At 55.6% G+C, this 18,992-nt stretch overlaps 1 protein-coding gene across 1 annotated transcript in view; it reads right to left on the bottom strand.

The window, feature by feature from the left end:
* Positions 1 to 18,992, bottom strand: part of CACNA1E (calcium voltage-gated channel subunit alpha1 E) — a 97,266-nt gene that overhangs the window by 69,521 nt on the left and 8,753 nt on the right. Inside the window, exons 2-6 of the mRNA XM_049809146.1 lie at positions 18,625 to 18,730; positions 18,036 to 18,175; positions 7,045 to 7,148; positions 6,107 to 6,259; positions 5,623 to 5,804 (exon numbers count right to left, since the gene is read on the bottom strand). Coding sequence (XP_049665103.1) covers positions 5,623 to 5,804; positions 6,107 to 6,259; positions 7,045 to 7,148; positions 18,036 to 18,175; positions 18,625 to 18,730 — 685 coding nt within the window. The remainder of the gene's footprint in view (positions 1 to 5,622; positions 5,805 to 6,106; positions 6,260 to 7,044; positions 7,149 to 18,035; positions 18,176 to 18,624; positions 18,731 to 18,992) is intronic.

Below are 18,992 nucleotides of genomic sequence, written 5' to 3'. Positions count from 1 at the left end.
ACCCCAGGGGCCAGGCATTGATGTCCAAAGGAGCTGCAGCAGCTCCTGGAAGCACCAGGGCTCAGGGAGGTTTCCCAGCTCAGCTCCAGATCCAAGCAAACCCCAACAGGAGCAAACTCATTTTGCTGGCCCCTGGCTGCCCCACATAAAGCCAGGCACTGCCCTCACTCTCCAAAAAAGCAAGAGGAGAAACCCACCCAGACCTGCATGATGCTCAGGTCCCACTCACACTGTTCACACACAGGTGCTTCAGGGAGCGCAGCTGAGCGCTGAGCATCCCAAGGCACGACTGTGACACCCTGGAAATTTATGCTAACAAGCGATGAGCAATTTTGTACACACGCACATGGAAAAATAACTGCTTTGCAACAGATACCTCCTCTGAGCCCCTCCAAGGCCACTCGACTAGTGCAACTGGGGAGCTGGCAGGGACCAGAACAGCTGAGCCTCGCACCCATCTCCGATCCACGTACTCCAGCACGGCCAGTGATTTAACACAACTCCCTTTCCCAGCACCCCCAAATCAGAGCTGCCTGAACAGTCCCCATTTCAAAAAGGATGGATGTTTTACCACATTTGAAAACCAGGCTTCAGCAGAAGATCTCAGGTTCAGTGCTCCATGGTCAAAATCGGCCCTGCACCCAGCGGCGTGAAATCCCGACCTCTGCACGTGGTGAGATTCATCTTGCACGTGGTGAGATTCATCTCAGCCCTTTTGCACCCCACATTTAGAGGAGATCCCAAACACCGGGGCAGCACCGGGCTCCAGCGCTCCCGCAGGGTGTCCTCCCCTTGCACCCTCCTGGCCGCAGCAGCACCTGGGGTGTGCTGGAAGCACGTGGTGGTTGAGTCACACTTGCTGCAAACCCCCTTCCTCGCAGCACCTCGTGTTTTACAGCGGCTCTTGCAGAGTCTCTGCTGCCGGGCTCTGCACGCATGGTTCGCGCTTCGCACCTAACGAGCGCGTTAGCAACCGCCTGGCTGTTTGCAGGCGGCTGTTCAGCTTTGCACGGGGCTGCAAGACCTGCACACCCCATCTCTCCCCAGGCTATAGCACACAAATCTGCCCACAACTGCTGCCTTTTAGTAGGTATTTTGGAAGCTGCTGAAGACTCGATTCTCTTTCCACCAAGAAATGCTTTCCTCCTGCTGCAAAAGCACCCGCCCCTAGCACCCAGCCCCAGCATCTCCTAAGGCTCCCTGTACCTTTTTGCCCTCCTGCTTCCCTGTAGTCCCAATCCCTTGCACCATGAGAGGTCTTTTGGGTTTATAGCAAGCAGCTGTGGACGGCTAACTCCCATTAGGCCTTGACATGCATTTTTTATTAGCAGCACGGCTGCTCTTCCAGCGTTGCTGTAATGCTTGTGCCTAGGAGGCAAACGTTTTTACCCACCGTTGCTAACAGCCGTGACCCTGTGCAAAGTCAAGTTGGCTCTTTGCATGACCTGGCTATGGCTTGGTTATCACTGCTGGGCAGGCACTCCTGCCTGTCTGTAGGTTGCTCCGACTCTTGGGACTTTACTGGGGCGACAACATTAGGGTCAGGAGTTCAACCTGACAGCTAGATCCACGTAGAGAAACAGGTTTTCCCTGCACAGCAGGCTCTGGTCCTCTGCACCAGCTGTGCTGCATTTGTGAAGCACTTGGAGCCTCTCCCAGCGTGAGCAGAGGGTGCCCGGGGCCACGGCCGGACACATGCCCACACTTGTACCTCTGCCCCCCTGCAACCACATGCAACCTCAGCAACCGCTTGCAACCGCAACCGCTTGCACCTCGCGGCAGCCTCAGACCCCAGGACCAACACCGGCAGGAGAAGCAGGCAGCCCTGGCTCCCCTGCCTGCACCCACCCATGCTTGCATGGCTCCCACAGCTATACAGCAGCTTTCTCCATGCACTGGTGGTTTGGTTTGTCCTGGACTAACCAATTCCTGACCGGAGGCTGCGGTTCCCGTGCGGCATGGCTGGTGTACCCGCTCCCGCTGCTCCAGAGAGCACAGAGCAATGCTCTGGGCAAGAGACCCAGCCGGGACAGGCAGCGCTGACCCCCCTCCCTGCAGAGCCCACCAGGCCAGCCCACAGCCCCAGCACATGCTTGCCACGGGTGTTTTTCTTCCCATCTCAGCTCCAGGCAGCGTAGGGGGAAGAGGAGAGCGGCTCCCGGCAAGCCGGGCTCCTCCTCGCTGCCTGCAAGCACAGTGGCTGAGCGCTTCCAAACGGGAAAGCAAATAAACAGTCTTGGTGAATAAATACAGCCTTTCGAGTCGGTGTTTCAGAGGAAATGACGATTTTGAACTCCTCTCCTCTTTGCTCCCTGGGACCAGGGGAGCCAGGCTGAGCATCTGAAGCTGCCAGCACCACCAAGTGCCTGTGCCGTGTCCCAGCCCCGCAGCACACACCGGCAGCCCCTCTCCAGCCCAGCCACCCCCCCAGACCCCAGCATCACTGTTTAACGACAAAACTGCAACCCAGGCCCTGCCCCGTGCCAGCAAGTCTGCAGAGGCAGAGAAGTAGGACAGCGAGCCTCTTTGCCAGCATTATATTTCCCTCTGGTCCTTACAGAAATCAGGTTTGGTCTCGAGCCAGCCCAGGGAAGGGGCATCTGCTCCAGTATAAGAAGAAAAGCAAAACACTCCTTAGCCCCTGTTTTGGACTGCAGAGACGGCCAGAGGAGCCACAAAGCTGAAACTCCCCTCGAAAAGAAATCAAAGTCCTTCAGACTCCCAGGGACTGGAACTGGAAAAGCCGTAACGCCCCACAGTTTAAGGCTTTTTCTTTTTTTTTTTTTTTTAACCCATACTGTGATTTCTACCTAGCAAAACAGCATTTTACACAGGCAAGGCTGATGAAAACAATGAGAAAGGCAATCACACCCATGAAAAAAACACACATGGAAAGCACCACGGGGCTGATTAGCTTTTTGTGATGCTATCTACAAATTTTGGGAGCCACGCTTCCAGACCCAGTAAAATTGCGGCAAAATGGATCTTAAAATCACAATACAGTTACACAGGGGAATACTATAGTAAGCAATTTCTTTGAGAGATTGCTAAAGTGGTTTTCCTGTGATCTCCCTCTCCTCTGTGGTGTTAACCTGCAAGAACACAGCCTCCCATCACTTTATTCCGGTGGGAAAGCTGAGAGTCCCCCGCCAATCCCCCAAACCTGGGACATGTGCTGGGCAAGGTCCATGCCGGTTAGCAGCAGAAGCCTGCTCTGATTTGCTGCTCTGAGTGACGAAGATGATGGCAGAGCATCCCCAGTGGCTTTCCACCCCTGTCCAGCCCTCCTCCAGCATCTCCTGGGGACTGCAACCCCCATGCATATGCCTCATTTGTCTATTAAAAAACAGGCAGAAGCCCATTTTTCTGCCTCCAAGCAGCAAAAAGACTGAGCACCCGTAGCCTTTGCAACCTAGAGACACCCTGAGAGACAGCCACTGTCCCCAGGGAGGGCGAGAGGCACAGCTCGACAGTGCTCGGAACAATGTCCGTCCCTTGCCGCCTCCCAAAGTGAATCAGCAGCATTTTACTATACCAATGCCCCAATCCTCATTCAATTAAAAGCCAAGGAAGGTCCCTAATCCTTTCCATTATAAGTAAGTAATAGCTAGTTCTTTGCAGAGGAGCGGGAAAGGGAGGCACCTTATGGTCCAGGCCATCGGGGACACCATGACAGTGCGTGTCTGCCCTGCATTGTCACTGGTGCTGGGAAGATTATTTGGATAGCGGGGCTGTGGCCTCCCAAGTGTCCCGGTGAGCCCCTGATTTAGCAGCTGTGGTGGTAAACAGGGGATCCTGCAGGGTAGGTCCTGCAGAGCGTAGTTTCCAGTGCTCCCAGCAGCATCTCCCATCCTTACCCTCCAGCAAGATCCAGATGGTGGATCAGCAAATCCCACCGAGCAGATCGGCTCCAGCCTTCCCAGTAAGGACATCCCAAATGGCAGGAGATCAGACTTTCTCAGGAGCTGCCAGTACGAACCCTCGAGGTCGATCAGACCATAAATTGCCCATCTGTGTAGCTCACCGGGCTCTTCGAGTACCACAACTGGGGCTCTAGCATGGGGAATGCTGCTGCTAATTGCTGCAGGCGACAAAGGATGGGGAGGAGGGGACATGGGGAGCACCGATGGAAGCAGAGAGCTGGTCATTAACACAAGAAACAAGGTGCGGAGCAGGTTGCTGGTGCCAAGCACGGGCAGCGCTGGGCACGCACGGGGCTGCAGCACAGTGGTGTGAGCAGGCAGCAGCTGCCCGGCTGCGCTAAAGGTAGGGGAACCACACTGCCAGGCAGGAGACATCACCTTTCCCGCTATACTCAATTATGCCTGGGCAACAGGCGCTGTAGTTAAGTCTCTAATCCCATTGATACACCAGAAGCAGCCAAGAAATGGTCTTTTTTCAGTCTGAACACCCAGGTGGTTCAATCCTGTCTAATTCCCCCGCTGAAGCAGCAAGATCCTGACACCGCCATCTCCTTTAGGAAGAAAAAAACCAAATCCTCATGCTAAGGTCAAGCCCTTGCCATGAACTCTCCCCTTTCTACCCCAGTCTAGGTTTCATGGTCAGTCTGCCCGTGCACGCCAACCTGCACCCCTAGAAGGACCCTGGGATGGACCGAGCGATGCTGGCAGAGCAGTGCCTTTGCCTGGGGTTAAAAAACAGCCTTTCTGCTCACAACAAAGTAACTATCAAACCATGTTTCCCCATCACAAACCATCCAATTTGCCTCCCGCAGAGCAATGCCACTCTGCAAATCTCCAGGCACTATGGGAACCAGGGTATAAAAACATTCCCGGTGCAATGACGCCAAAATTGATGCTGAAATTAGGCTGGGAACAGAACTGGCATGGTTGCTTCTAGCCCATAAACTAAAACGTACGTATACGGCCAATCGCCCACAAAGATATAGCACTTTGTGATCGCCTGTAGGGGTTTTTTCTGCTTACAGCTTTGTCCCCAAGTTGCTCCCTGGGCACCCCAAGCACTTGGGCATCAGCAACTTCAAGCCACTGCAAACCACAGGAACTCAGCCCAGCCTTTTCCCTGTTCCATCAGCGCTGATAGGTATTTGCAGCACAAACACCAAAGGTCCCAGCTCCCTGTAGGACACCAGAACACTGCCCCTGCCCCTGGGAGAGGGTCTGAGCCCAGCTCCGGGGCTTTCCGAGGCCGCCGCAGGGATGCAGGCACATTCACTGCCTGGTCCGCAGGGAGAGCGGAGGCACAGTGCCCAGAGCCCAGGTCTGCTCTTACAAAGCTGCCCCGGGGAGCACAGGAGGAGAAGGATGAGGGAAGGAAGGATGGATACCTCCCCACTCCCCAGGGACAGCACTCGCGCAGGCAGCTTGCTGCAGCCCATGCCCACAAGGTTTTGCTCTCTGCGACGGGTTGCACGAGCAGCCCAGAGATGAGGCCCAAAGCCCTTAGAGCTCCCTTTGCCTGGAGACATGTAACACATGCCTCTTTATTCCCCATCCCCTGCCCAAACGGGATGGACTGACCCCATCTCCAGCACGAAGGAAACTCAGCATCTCACAGACCTCCAGGACACAGAAATACCATCTCCGGCTCCCCATCCCCATCCCCAGCTGCCCAAAGAGACCCCAGAACAGCGCTACTCACATTGTACAGGACTGTGGTCCACCCTTCCATGGTGATGCACTGGAAGACGGTCAACACAGCAAAGAGGATGTTGTCGAACTGCGTGATCCCATCGTTGGGACCGATCCACTCCCGGCATTCATAGCCTGGGGGGCAACCCTGCACCCCACAGGGATGGGGGGGGTCCAGCTCCTCTAGTTCACCTGCGAGCACCCAGCAGAAAGCCAAAGGAGGCAGAGGGTAAGAGAGAGGCAAGGGACAGGCAAGGGGAAGAGCCCGAACGCAGATGGGCTTGGGGCAGAGCAGGTGACACTGCTAGGACTAGCCCTGGCTGCACACAAACTGCTCCCATAAGAAATTGGGACATCCTGAACACGACCCGGTGATGCCTGGTGTGAAATGCGTGATCTTCTCGGCCCTGGGCTTCCCATGATAGCAACATGCACTCGTCCCAGCTGTTTTCCACCCGCGGGATGCAAAGTGGGTGCAGAGCCCTTCTCCCCACCTGAATTGTTTGTGTAGCAGGCTCGGTGCAGCTTCCCGCTGTAAAACTCCAGGCCAATGATGGCAAACATGAGGATAGCAAAAAAGAGCAGCAAGCCGATCTGGAGGAGAGGCACCATGGCCTTCATGATGGATTTCAGCACAATCTGCAGGCCTGGGAGGGAAAAGAAAGAGAACAGCTCAGTACGGTGATGCAAATCCCCTGCCTGGGGCATGTCCATCCCACCTCTGGCAAGAGGAGGACAGTGAGCAGAGAGGACGGACAGTCATCAGACAGATGCAAGAGGCCAGCACAGTCTGGAGGATCCCTTCGGGCAGCTGGGGACCATGGAAGAAAACACCATCCCAGGGGGAGCAGGGAGGGCCAGACTGCAGAGCAAGGCTCTGGGAGGGCTGGTTTCTGGATCTGGTCCCCTCGCTGGTGTCCTGCCTGTCCTTGTCCCACCTGGGCTTGGTGGGATGTGGCCTGTGCAACTGTCCCCTTCGCTGCCCCCAAGGCACAGATCCCGCACACCACCTAGCTGGTGCCCAGGGCAGGACGGGTGGGAAGACCGGTGCCAGCAGCAGCCTAGTTTCTTTATTTATCCCTGTGCCAGCAGATGAAATCCTGCAAAAACCTGAAATCTCCCCTGAATAAACCTCAGTCCTGAAAGGATCCACCCACCGCCTTCTGGCCAGGGAAGCAGAGCTGCCGGCGGGTCTCAGCGAGCCACCGAGCCCAGCTTTGTGCCAGCACAGAGCGGGCTGGGCAGGGGGAATTGCCACCCAGGGACACCACATGCTGCCATCCCAGAGTTCCTGCTACATGGGGAAGTTTGTCCCCCTCTTCCCTGATTTCACCCTACATCCCTGAGGTGGCACGAGGACCCCTCTCACTCTGAAGGACATCAGGGATGGATGCGAACACCCTGGGAGGAGGACCAGCAGCATCCAACTTACTGGGAATGCCCGAGACGAGCTTCAGAGGTCTGAGCACGCGCACAGCCCGCAGTGTCCGCAGGTCCACGTGGGTGTTGAAGTGTGTCCCTGCAGTGGCGAGGATGCTGTGGGCAGACAGGGAGAGAGCAGAGTTATCCTGGGCAAAGACCTCGGCCACCCCAGTGCCAAGACCCATGTTCTCACGCCAGGCTGGGGGAAGTCACAAGGAAAACTATGTCCCTGGGCAGGTACAGAGATTCGATGCCTCACAAAGCCCACGTGCCAGCAAGCCCCGTTTGATGCCAGCACCAAAGCTCATGGGCCACTGTAGTAAGCCAAAGCCACCCAGGGGCTACCCAGCTCTGGCAGCCCCCCATCTATGCCCCCCACATGCCAGGATGGCTGGGGACAGCCCCAAGCTGCAGCGCTGGCCATCACCCATGCCATGCAGTCGCACTCTGGGGTCTCAACACTGCCGACGCCATGCTCATCACAGCTGCGTGGGTTTAACCTCCCTTCCAGGCAGGTGGCACATAGACCACAGATAGTGCCCCAGAGATGGGGATCTCCCCCCTGGTGGTCACCCATGCTCCCCTGGCAGCCCCTCCAGCCATCAGCTGCTCTGGCTTTTTCCATAATTGGAGCTTCCTTGGAGCCCCACCTCTGGGATTGCCAAGAAGGAGCCGAGAACCTCACACGCATTCAAAAATCTATAGTAATGAAAGTTTGATGACCTTGGAAGGCAACCAGCAGGCACAGGAAGGACTTCAGAGGTTTTCTTTTAGAACACAAAGATTTTTTCAAACCCATCTCTGGAAAACAAATTGGGGCAGAAGGGAGCCGGTGCACACTGAGTCCAGCAGTGGAAATACTCAAGGCCCCTGTACTTGCTGGGGGGATGGGGATGGTGCAGCTCGGAGATGCTGGCAGAGCTGCAGGAGCACAGACAGCGGTGCCGGAGCTTGTGGCCTCCTCTCCCATCTGGGCTCGGTCCCCACGTGCTGGGCGAGGAGGAGGAGGGAGGGTTGCAGTGGAGGAGCAGGGGATGGGGAGGAGGGGACGAAGAGGAGAGCGGGACAGAGGGAAGCAGCAACCTCAGGGCTGTTTGCAGCAATCCAAAAAACAAGGGAAATTGGGTCATTGTTCCACTAATTCATCTAATTACAGGCCAGAGCAACTCGCTGGTGCGCTGAGCAATTAGCACTCTTTCTCTCCCCCTCTCCCTGAGGTACGGCAGGTACCAACCTGCCACTCCAGAAAGGCGGCTGGGTTTCCTAGGATACCCCAGCAGCAGAAATGCTCTCACATCAGCAGACCAGGTTGTTTCAACTCCTTTTCTTAGCCTCCTCCTCCTCCCTGCCCCAGCACAAGAGGTCAGCTGCAAAGCCTGGCCCCAGCAGCAGATGGGATGCATCACCCCAGCATCACCCATCACCCACGACTCCTCGTGTATCGGGCTGCTTATCCCCGATATATAAAGGGACCTTTTACCCTTGATGGCACTTTCCCTTTCCCCCGTGCCCCAGCCTGTGACCAGCCCCCGCTACCCATGGAGCTGACGGGAGAGCAAAAAAGGGACTTAATTAAGTCAGGAGCACCAAGAGGCTGGGGAGAGCTGCATTGTTAAATTGGTTGTAAGATCAAAATCAGTAATTATGATAAAGCACGGCCACTCAGCAACACATGGAAGACAGAAGAGCACAGGTGCTTTCATTTCTTTCATGCAACCTGCCAGTGAGAGCAGGGTAACCCAGCGCTCCCCAAAACACCGGTGTAGAGGACGCAGTGCACCCAACACTGCTTTGGACACCCCAAGACCCTCCTTCGGCTTTTGCTCCTCGCATCCTGAGATCTGGTGTCCAAGCAGCCTCCCAAAGTGATGGGGAAAAGGCATTTGCAGCCCCTGTGCTGACTCCAGCCGGGGCCGAGCATCTCCAGGAGACCAGGGCTGCTCCTGGGCTGGACACAGGCTCCAGCCCTTCTCCTGAGGGTTCACCAATGCAAGCCCAGCACCACGAAAACCCAGCTGGAAGGCTGCTGGCAGCAGCGCGGGATCGACAGCTCTCTCCTACCACCACGGAGCAGCACGAGCCGTGGTCCTACAGAGCTGGGCAGAGTGATGGAGGTGGAGCCGTCACTGGTCCCAGCCACACCGCACGTCTCCTCCCCAGGGCAGGATCATCACCGGCTGCCCATCGCGGCCGAGGGGAGCAGAACACCCTGGCTGCAAAGTCCTCCGCTAACCCAGATTTGTTTGAAGGGCTCAGGAGCCGCCGCGCCGAGCCTTCAGGCAAGGTTCAGGCAATTTCAGGGCACTACTTCTCAGCGCTCTAAATTAGCTGCTAAGAATGGGACTCCTCTGTGGCAAGGTGACATGCTCCTTGTCCTCACTGGGGGACAAGGGACATCACGAGCTCTTTTGGAAGGAGGTTTGGACAGATCACCGAAGCGAGGTGGTGGCACTGCAGACTTGTCTCCCGACTGACGACAGAAAGATGACCCACCACTATAAAATAGGTGCCTCTGCACCCTTTTGCAGGCGCAGCCACGGTTCCCGGTGAGGGCGGATGCACTGGGAGCAGGCGCTCCTGGAGCTTCTCCCAGCAAACCCATCCATCCCAGAGCCTCCGAGCAGGGTCTGAGCAGCCCTGGGCCATTTTTAGACCAATTGAGGTGGCTGGAAGAAGCCAAGCAAGCTTCCAGGCATGTAAGGATGGCTTCTATCTGCCCTTCCCAAGCCCTTCAGTGGCTCTAAATAACACACATCACCCCTCCCCAACAGCCAGGCTACTCTAGTACGCACAGACACCATTACCACGTTACTGCTAATAATAAATACAATGCTCAAAACACACCCTCCTGCTTTGGAGTTCAGCATCTCACCTGTTAATCGGTTATTAACCCTCTAAGCATGCCTTTTTTCCTTTTTTTTTTTTTTTTTCAGAGAGCCATCCGTATCACCCAGCACGACCTATTTCCGATTTATTTATTGACACACGTTAAGGTTTCTTATAGCTCCTCGGGATACGCAGCACAGAGATGAGACTCGGGCTGTGACAGACCTTTGTGCTGACACAGGGCGGCAGCTCCGGTGTCTGTAGAACAATTTAAATCCTTTTCGAACACTTACAATATCCACGTCTGACGTGCTAATAATTATTCTTTATTTTTAGGCAAGGACCCAAACTAAAATTACATCTCACCATCCAAGTTATTTGAAAAAGCTGCCAGATTGGGCTATAAAAATCCCAATGATCTCATGCTTTTCATCATATGTACTGGAGAAAAAAAGAAGGGGGGAAAAAAAAAGTGAAGGCGTTTTTATAGGTCACCCAGGCAAAGGGGTTAGTTTTACTTCTTCAGAGGAAAGGGGGAAGAGAGACTTCAGGTGGAGAAAAGAGCAGAGAGGAGCTATTGGAAGAATGCAAATGAGAGAGGAGGCAGGATGGGAAATATATGCTAATCCCCCAAAGTATAATTGAATAGTGAGCAATCATTGGCAGACAAAAACATGCTTTCGGGAAAAAAAGAAAAGAAAAAAAAATCCCATGCTTTGTGTTTGCAACCAGGATGATTATTTTATTTTATTTATTTACAGGCTCCGGAGCGAAGGGTGAGCTCCCACTGGGCCCGCCGCACCTGCAGGCTTTGGGGCTGGCTGCCGGTGGAGCGATGCTCAGCCCTCGGGCACCGCTCCAGCTCGCAGCAGCTGAGCAAAGCGCATGCCCTTGCCTCCAGCTGAAGACCCGCACCTATAGATTTCTTTTCCCGGGGGGGGGGGGGGGGCAAAAAAAAAAAAAAAAAAAGAAAAAGAAAAGAATAATAACATTTTCAACGACTCTCTGTTCGGACTTAGCAGAACAAACCATGAGCAACGCTCCATGACCCTGCCCACACAAAAGCCTTTTTCTTAGCACAGAGCCAGGATCAAATTCAGGCACTATCACATACTACAGCACCCACCGTGCCTCCGCTGCCTGTGCCAGGGGCTGCGCATCGCACCGGCTCCCGTCCCCATCATCCCATCGAGAGCTGCACCAGCAGCCCTGAAGCCTCAGCCCTTGGGGACAGCCCACACAGCTCAGGACATGCTGCAAAGGTCTTCGTACCGGGGACCCCAAGCAAAGGCTGAACCCCCAGATGATCAGATTGACCCTCGATTCATCCCCCCAGCCCAAACTGAGCATCCCTCGACCATTTCCCTCAGGGACTGCTGCAGAGGCACGTGCAGACAAGCCGTCCCAGCAAAGGGCAGCTCCGGGGTGTGCTGGGTGAAGGGAGGGATCGGCTGAGACAGACTAATCTCAGCTGAAAATCTGGGACAAGGAGGGTGCTGGCTGGCTGGCTGGCTGGCTGACGCGCAAATTAATATTTATAATTAAGTGGAAAGGCCCCTGAAGGCTTGCACTGCCACCTGACTCTACGAGGGAGACTACTTCATAATTAATACACTGGTCAAACGGCTCACAGAAAGTAAGTTACCTGATGAATTTACCCCATTCTTGCCCTTTTCTGCTGGTGGATCAATCCCTCCCCTCTCTGCAGAGAGCATCACGAGTAGCAGGAGGTACTCTAGGCTCTCGGGTCCAAACTCCGCTCGAGGCAGGGCCAGCGGGATCAGGTTGCCCACCCTGAGGATGCCCCCGCAGAGCACAGTGGTCCCGCTTCGGGGATGCCAAGGGACAGGGAGACCAGGTCCAAATCCTGCCATCAGCACAGTTCAAAGCAACCTCAAAGCCTCCATCATCTTCACTTGCTCTTTCTAGGTTTCGGGGCCGTGACACAAGTGGATTGCACTGCTGCAAAGCTGCTGATCCTGTCTTTCCTTGCTGCTTTGAGAGCCCTGAACTAGGCACCAACAACTCCCTGCAAGGTGTGATGAGGGTGAACAACAAAATCGGCCTTTACCAGCCTTCGGTCTGGGGGACGAAATGATCCCCCAAGGCCACCTCTTCCTGGAGAAGCACCTAGGATTTGGTGCATGAGGGAGCACCCCCTCTGCACCCTGCAAGCTGGCCAAACCCCACACCTCCCTCCCACCTGCGGCCCCTGCGACGCCTCTCAGCAGATGCAGGATTTAGCGGGGTGGGGAGATGCTGGTGAAACTGTTTGCACAAATGGGACCTGATGGAAACTTAAAGTCATTGCCAGGAGGCTGGAGAGCCGGCCCCGCAAAGAGAAATACAGCACAGGTGACCATGTACCACGGGAGGAGCTGTCTGAACTCGTGCCAAAGGTGAGGTCCGAGACCCCAGGGATATTCACCCAAGCCTGGGTGACACCACATTCCCATGTGAGGACGTGGTGGAAAATAACCCCTTTCCCCCTTCCCTTGAGACAGGCTTTTACCCCGCAACTCCTCTCCCAGAGCGAGGTCTGTGGCAGCGCAAAGAAATGGCACGTGGAGACTTTGCAGCTTGGCCCAAGGCTTTACCATCACAGGAGGACGAGGGCTTCGCCCCAGCCCGGGAGCTCCGCAAGGATGTCGGGGCTGCGGAAGGAGCCCCCAGGGAGCGCCCGGGGTGGAGGGGTGCCTGGGAGGGGAGGCGATGCCCCCGGGGACCAGCAGCCGCACGGGAGAGACTGACTCACTCCGCAGCGCCGCGGCTGCGGGAAACCATCCGCCGGAGAAGAGGAGCCGGGAAGGACGGAGCGAAGCACGTGAGCAGCACGTGGGCCGGATCCTGCACCAGGGGAAGGCAGGGTGCCCATCTCCCCCAAAGCCAGAGCCGTGGGTCTGCCTGCCTGGGGGTGCCTCCATCCCCCCACCCCAACACCCATCCCCAGCAGCACGAAGCCTTTTCCCTCATCACCCTTCCCATCCCCTTGCCGGGCTGGGGAAACGGCACTGCCCTTTGTACGAGGTGCCGATGTCAGGCACGTCCCATTGCCGTGGCATATGGCACATGAATCATTCACAATGCTGGGGAATTAATTATTCATCCAAACGAAAGACCAAACACTTTACTAATTGTCCTGGAAGGAAAGAGCTGGGAAGGGGGTGGGAGATGGGGCAGACATCAGGTTAGAGACCAGCACCATTCATGAAAGGAAAAGAAGGGAAGAGGGAAAAAAAAGTCTTGTTTGGTGTGATCAAAGCTTTGCTCTGCTTTTGGACTCGGGGTTGTCTCTTTACTGGTTTATTGTGCAGGACAACACTCTTTGCAACGGTACAGGCTCCAGCAGAATAATCGTGCTGGAGTGCTGCACTTGTGCTCTGATTTAACTCTTCTCCAAGCCTCATATCCACTCCCCCAAGCTTCCTTGCCTGGAGGTGCACTGTAGTCTCTCAGTTAGGAAAACGCAGGTGTCAGCACCGGGGGAAGAGCCTGTTCCCAGCCCGGGCGTGCACGTGCACCTGTGTGTGCTCTTGCACATGCATGGGGTGCCAGGCATGCTGCTGGGGGCCGGCACCCTAAACCACGAGGGGATGCAGCATATGAATATTGCCATACAGAGCTGCTGCCAGCATCGGTTCAAGGACCAACCCCCCCACTCCATCTCTGGACCTCTGAGACCAAAAAGACCACCTAAGACACGCAGAACTTGGGTTGCACGAGGTGCACTAAATACTAGAGGGCAAAGCTTCCTCATCTCTGCCGTGGGGGAGCTCAGGGGAATTGCAAAAAGGGCACCGGTCACTTTCCAGGGCAGTTATCCCACAATCCAGGCAGCACCACCATGAGCAACAACCTGCCCTCCTTGTCCCCATGCTCACGTTGCAATCCTGCAGCAAAGAGGAAAGCAGCCTGCTAGGAATCACTCTCTCCTGCTTCAGCCCAGTCACGGCCAAAAAATCAGGGCATGGGCGTGCACAGGATTTCACTGGGAGGTCAGAGGGAGAGGCTGGGCTCACAACTGCCACTTGCCTTTGCAGGGAGAGGACTTTGGTTTTCAGGCCAGCCGTCCTGGCTTGGAGAGCCAGGCTTTACTCCTCCAGCACAGGCTGGTGCCTGTCCAGTCAGCTCCGGGTTTGCTAAGGGTACAGCAGGCACTGCTGGTGATCATTCATTCCAGCCTTTCCTTGGCCACGCTCCACCCCACAAAATCCCTTAATGAAAACCACAGTGCCCAAGGGCTTCACAAAAGGCATCCAGGTGTAGCGGCTGTTATTAAACCCTCTGAAAAACCCTGACGCCAGCTCTTCCTTTTAGTGACCCTGGTGTATTTATCCTGGTTTTTACAGTGGCTGCTTCCCTGGCTCCTGAGCAGCACAACTTCACAAGGGCCTTTTGATTTCCATTTTGATTTTTTCCCATTGCTAGAAGTGTTCCCCCACCCCTTCACCTCTCACGTAATGTGTTATTGTATTACCACTGCAACTGCTATAAAAAAAGCCAAGGGTGCTATGATGCTCAGGCATTGGAGTGTGTGAAGCACACACCCACCCGGATATTTGCAGAGGGAGTTTAACCCTTTTTTTTTTTTTTTTCCACAAACTCGTTCAAATATGGTGTATGACAAGGCAAGCTGGATTAGGATCCCTGATCTCTGTTTGTTGCCCTAATGACACCTGGGGAGCAGGGAGCTGGAGCTCCAGTGGCTGATGGCTGAACGTCCTTCAACCTCTCCCTCTCAGGACCACCGATTAAGAGGTCACCATGTTCCTGCTGCCATTTCTGACCATTTCTGAGCAGTTTTCCCCTTTTTTGGTCCAGGACACGCTGCATGGAGCAGGTCACGAGTCCAGCTTGCGTCCCCAGCCAGCTCTGGTTCATCCATGGGCAAGGTGAGCATCCCCAAGCCCCAGTGGAAACACAGACATTCCCCTCCCTGGCTCTACCTCAGAACGAGTGAAGGTATTTTATGCACGTTTTCAGATAAAAATACTTTTAGCTGAGGGAGAACAGGCTGGTTTTTTCAGGCAGCGATGATGATTTGGAAACCACAGGTTATAAACAGAGCGGGTTTACAAATGTGACTATTAGTTCCCCAGTGGAAGCGTTAGCATCAGGGAGTTTTAGGTGGGCGTTGATTTCCACTGAGATGAAAAAATCCAGATTTATTGACACAAGAAGCAAACACCAGTTGAACCCAAGTCAGTGCCTTCCATTCCTGCATGGGGTCCCAGGAGTCTACTCACGGCAGTAGCCCCTCGTTAGGCTAATTTACATGAGGGAGAGCATGCCCAGAATATCCCAGTGCTCACGGAAACCCCAGCGTGGTATCTGGGGCCATGATGCCACCTGCATTAAGCACCTCTCCCATCAGATATGCGGCAAAAAATAAGTCCAGAAAGGAAGAGTAATACCCTGTGTCACCCTTGGAGGGACAAGGGCCAGCAAGCATGATGCTGGGTCTCTCTGGATCCATCAGGGATGGATCCTGGGGTGGGTCCTGCTCATGTGGATACCTCTCTGGTCCATCATCATGGGATGCATCAGCATCCCAAACCAGTCAGCACATGCCAAGGCGAGCGCTACCCTATACCTCTGATGCTCACAACATCCCCTCCACCACAGCCACTGCCTCTTGCTAAGTCACAACATCCCAACGACCATTAATTCTCCCAAGCTCGATAGTCTCTGTCCAGACACTCACATCAAGTGATCAGGCATAAAGTTTTAGTCCACAAAGATGATCCTGAACGCGCCGGTCGCCTGCACACGTCCCCCATGCAGACTTCACCACCCGCCTTACGCAACCAACACAGTGTGAACCGCCAAGTGCAAACCCTCTCCCACAAGCTGTTTGCAAGTCATTTGCCAGCCGAGGATTATTTGCTGAAGAAATTTGCCAATAATTCAGCAGATCAAACAGGCAAGAATTTCTTGCAAGGGAGGCGCAACCGCGGTGCTGAAGAACAACAGCTTTGTCAGCACCGCACAGCAAAAGCAAGAGCTGAACGGCACAGAGGAGCCCATCACCTGGTCCAGCTGATCCCCCAGTGACCTGATCCTCCCCAAAACTGGTCCTGGATGAAAATCTGTGGGTTGCCTACTCCACCCATCATACAACAGAATCCACCCTGGAAGCCCGGTAAGCCCATGCCAGCAGGCACCGGCACTGCTGGGGCGAAGCTGGTGGCTAACCGGGCATTTCTTGGAGAGGGCTTCATCTTGCTGGAGCAAACATCAGGATGCAAGGGGGGTGATGGTGGTGAAGCAGAGCCCGGAGGGCTGCGCCCCATAACCGGTGGTGTCAGGGGGACCTGGGCACCTCCCGGCAGGGCGGCTGGCACGGCATTAACAGTCCTTCATGGACAATTGATTCCCTGGCACAGGGCCCGGCGCGGCACCGAAAGGAGCTGGCGAGGCTTTCGTGAGTGAGTAATTGCCGAGCGCTGACTCAGCACCGGCTCGGTTACAGTCAGCTCGCCCGGAGCCGCGGGGAGGGCAGGGAGAGGTCTGCGGCGAACCCCCCCTCCCAGCCCAGTGCTTCCCCTTGGCCCAGGCCCCAAAGGATGCCCGGGCCAGGAGACGGCCGATGGGCATTTCCCAGCCACCTGGCTGCTTTCTGCACACTCAGCCCAGCACTGCAGCTGCACAGGTGAAGCCGAGACGTCCCCTCTTGTTGCTACCGGGGGTGACACGTGTCCCACGTTGTCCCCAGAGATGTGACCAGGGGAGTGACCACCTTTGCCCAGCCCAGGAGCTGTGTCCAGCCACTCTCCCCGCAGCAGCAAGCCTGCCTGGCCACAGAGCCCTCCCCTGAGAGTCACTTTGCAGATGCAGAAGAGCCAGCAGCATCCTGTGCGATGGCTGCACTGCCCGCGGGCAGCCTGTTTGCTGCCCACCGAGAAGCATCACCCCACCACCAGCACACCGACACCCTGCCTTCATAGGCAGACAAGGTCCTATTCACCAGCGAGGCCATTCGGGTCCACCTTGGGCCAAAGGAGTCAAAACATTCCTGGTCATGTTCTCCTCAAACTTTCTCTCAAGCACGGTCCCAACCTGCACCTCTCCCCCATGGATGAGCAGCACCCATCATCACATCCCTGGCAGCACTGGACTCAGGACCCTTCCTCCTCTGAACACCCAAGCGGGTGTCATGTCCCACATGGTGCCACCACCCTGCAAGCCAAGAGACAGGGCTGTGCAGCAAGCCACTTGGGAGAAACCCCAGGTATCTCGCTCCCATGCCTCAGTTTCTCAGCCAGCCCCGCAGCTGCTCTGCACCCAGCAGAGCTCATGAAGTGCTCAGAGATCCACAGGCACCATCTGTTTGTACGCATCAAACCAGCTCCTCTGAATGTGGCATTGCCGTCGGCATGCGAGTCCAGACACCCCTTCCCCAGGGCCCCTCAGTCGCTGCAGGCACCCATCTGTCCCCCAGACAGTGAGGGGCCCAGGGGGGTCACCCTGGGGACTTCTGCTCAAGCTGATTGGCAGTGTTGGCTAAGACAAGCCCAAATGCCCCTGCTCGTTTCTATGTCACCAGCACAGCCCATCGCACTGCAAGCAGGACTCAAATCTGGGCCACGTCCCGGGCAGGTGACACCACCAGTGACACAACCAGCACCCGTGAAGCTCTCTGTGCTACCACCCCCAGTATTACTGCTGCACACTGGGATGCTGAGCGAGCATCACCTGGGAATGCGGCTCCACCCAGACCTCATTCCCAAACCCCCAGCACCATGCCAAGGCTGGAAAGTGCTTGGGAAGGCAAGAGGAGAAGAGGTTTTCTTCCTCCCCATGAGGGTTTGACCAAAACCTCTCCCAGACCATGTCCAGTTGCTTATCGGGCCATGCTCCTACCTCATCCTCACCTCGCCCCATGCCCAGATGGGTGACAGATGCCAGGCCACCAGCTGAGGAAAGCCAGACATGACGGCCTCAGAGTCAGCCCTCCTCGCCCAATGGGGAACCTTGTCCCACCATCAGCTGCCCACAGCAAAGCCAACGCAGGAGCCTCCAGCACAGGGAACCATCCTCCCCTCTCTCATTGGGATGAAGAAAAACCACCGACAACAGCAAACCAAGGCCTTGCCCCATATCCTAGAGCTTGTGTTCCCACCGGGACGAGGCCCCGTGCCCAGCTGCCCAACCCCACCAATGGCCCCAACTCACCCGCTGAGGACCACGATGAAGTCCATGACGTTCCAGCCATTGCGCAGATATGAGCCCTTGTGGAAAACAAACCCCAGAGCCACAATCTTAATCCCAGCCTCGAAGCAGAAAATCCCGATGAAGTAGGGCTCCGTCTTCTCCTGCCAGAGGGGAACCAGTGACACAGTGAGAGGGGGAGACTAGGCAAACAGCACCAGCCATTTCACATCGACCCAACTCACGTCCCATCCCACCTTTCCCAGCCCCATCCTCTCGTTTGGGAGCTTTCCCAGCCCCTCCTCAGCCAGCATCGACCTTGGAAATAAAAAAAGGGTGGCTATGACCCACTCAAGTTGCCCAGTGCCCCTTCCCTACCCCACTTTTTAAGGAGCTTAAACCTTCCTGAACCCTTTCCATGGAGGAGGAGTATGTGACAAGAGCCCCAGGAAGGCTGGAGGAGCTGGTCCCAGAGGAAACCTCCTGCCCTATCACCCTAAAATCAGGAGAAATTGGCTGGTAGGATGGGGTTGTTCCCTTCAGCTGATACCCCTGCTCACCCGCCAGACCCCCCCTGACGCATAGCCGAGAGGGATGGACACAGGGTACTTACTAATCTCCGGGACATGGGCGTCTTGTCATCCTCAGGGAGGTGCTGCTCGAGGGCCAGCACAATGCAGTTAGCAATGATGGTCGCCAGGATCATGTACTCGAAGGGAGTGGAGGGGAGTTAAGGAGCAGAGAAGAGGTGGATGATGTCCCCAACCCAACAGCCCATCCCTGCCCACCCTTTGTTTCACCTGCTGTTTAGCGGCCACCACCACTTTCCCCACAGCAACATGCACACACAGAGCCCAGCTTTCGCATCCCACTGCTCCGGGGCAGGAGGAGGAAGGCCCATCTTAATGTTGTCTGGAAATGAAAGGGGCGACAAGAGAACTGCAAGTCCCTAAGACCTTCCTCACTGGAGACTTACTGAGC

The sequence above is a fragment of the Accipiter gentilis genome, chromosome 8, assembly GCF_929443795.1.
Source record: "Accipiter gentilis chromosome 8, bAccGen1.1, whole genome shotgun sequence".
Lineage (NCBI taxonomy): Eukaryota > Metazoa > Chordata > Aves > Accipitriformes > Accipitridae > Astur > Astur gentilis.
Note: the sequence above shows the minus strand (reverse complement) of the source record. Positions and strands in the feature narration are given on the sequence as shown.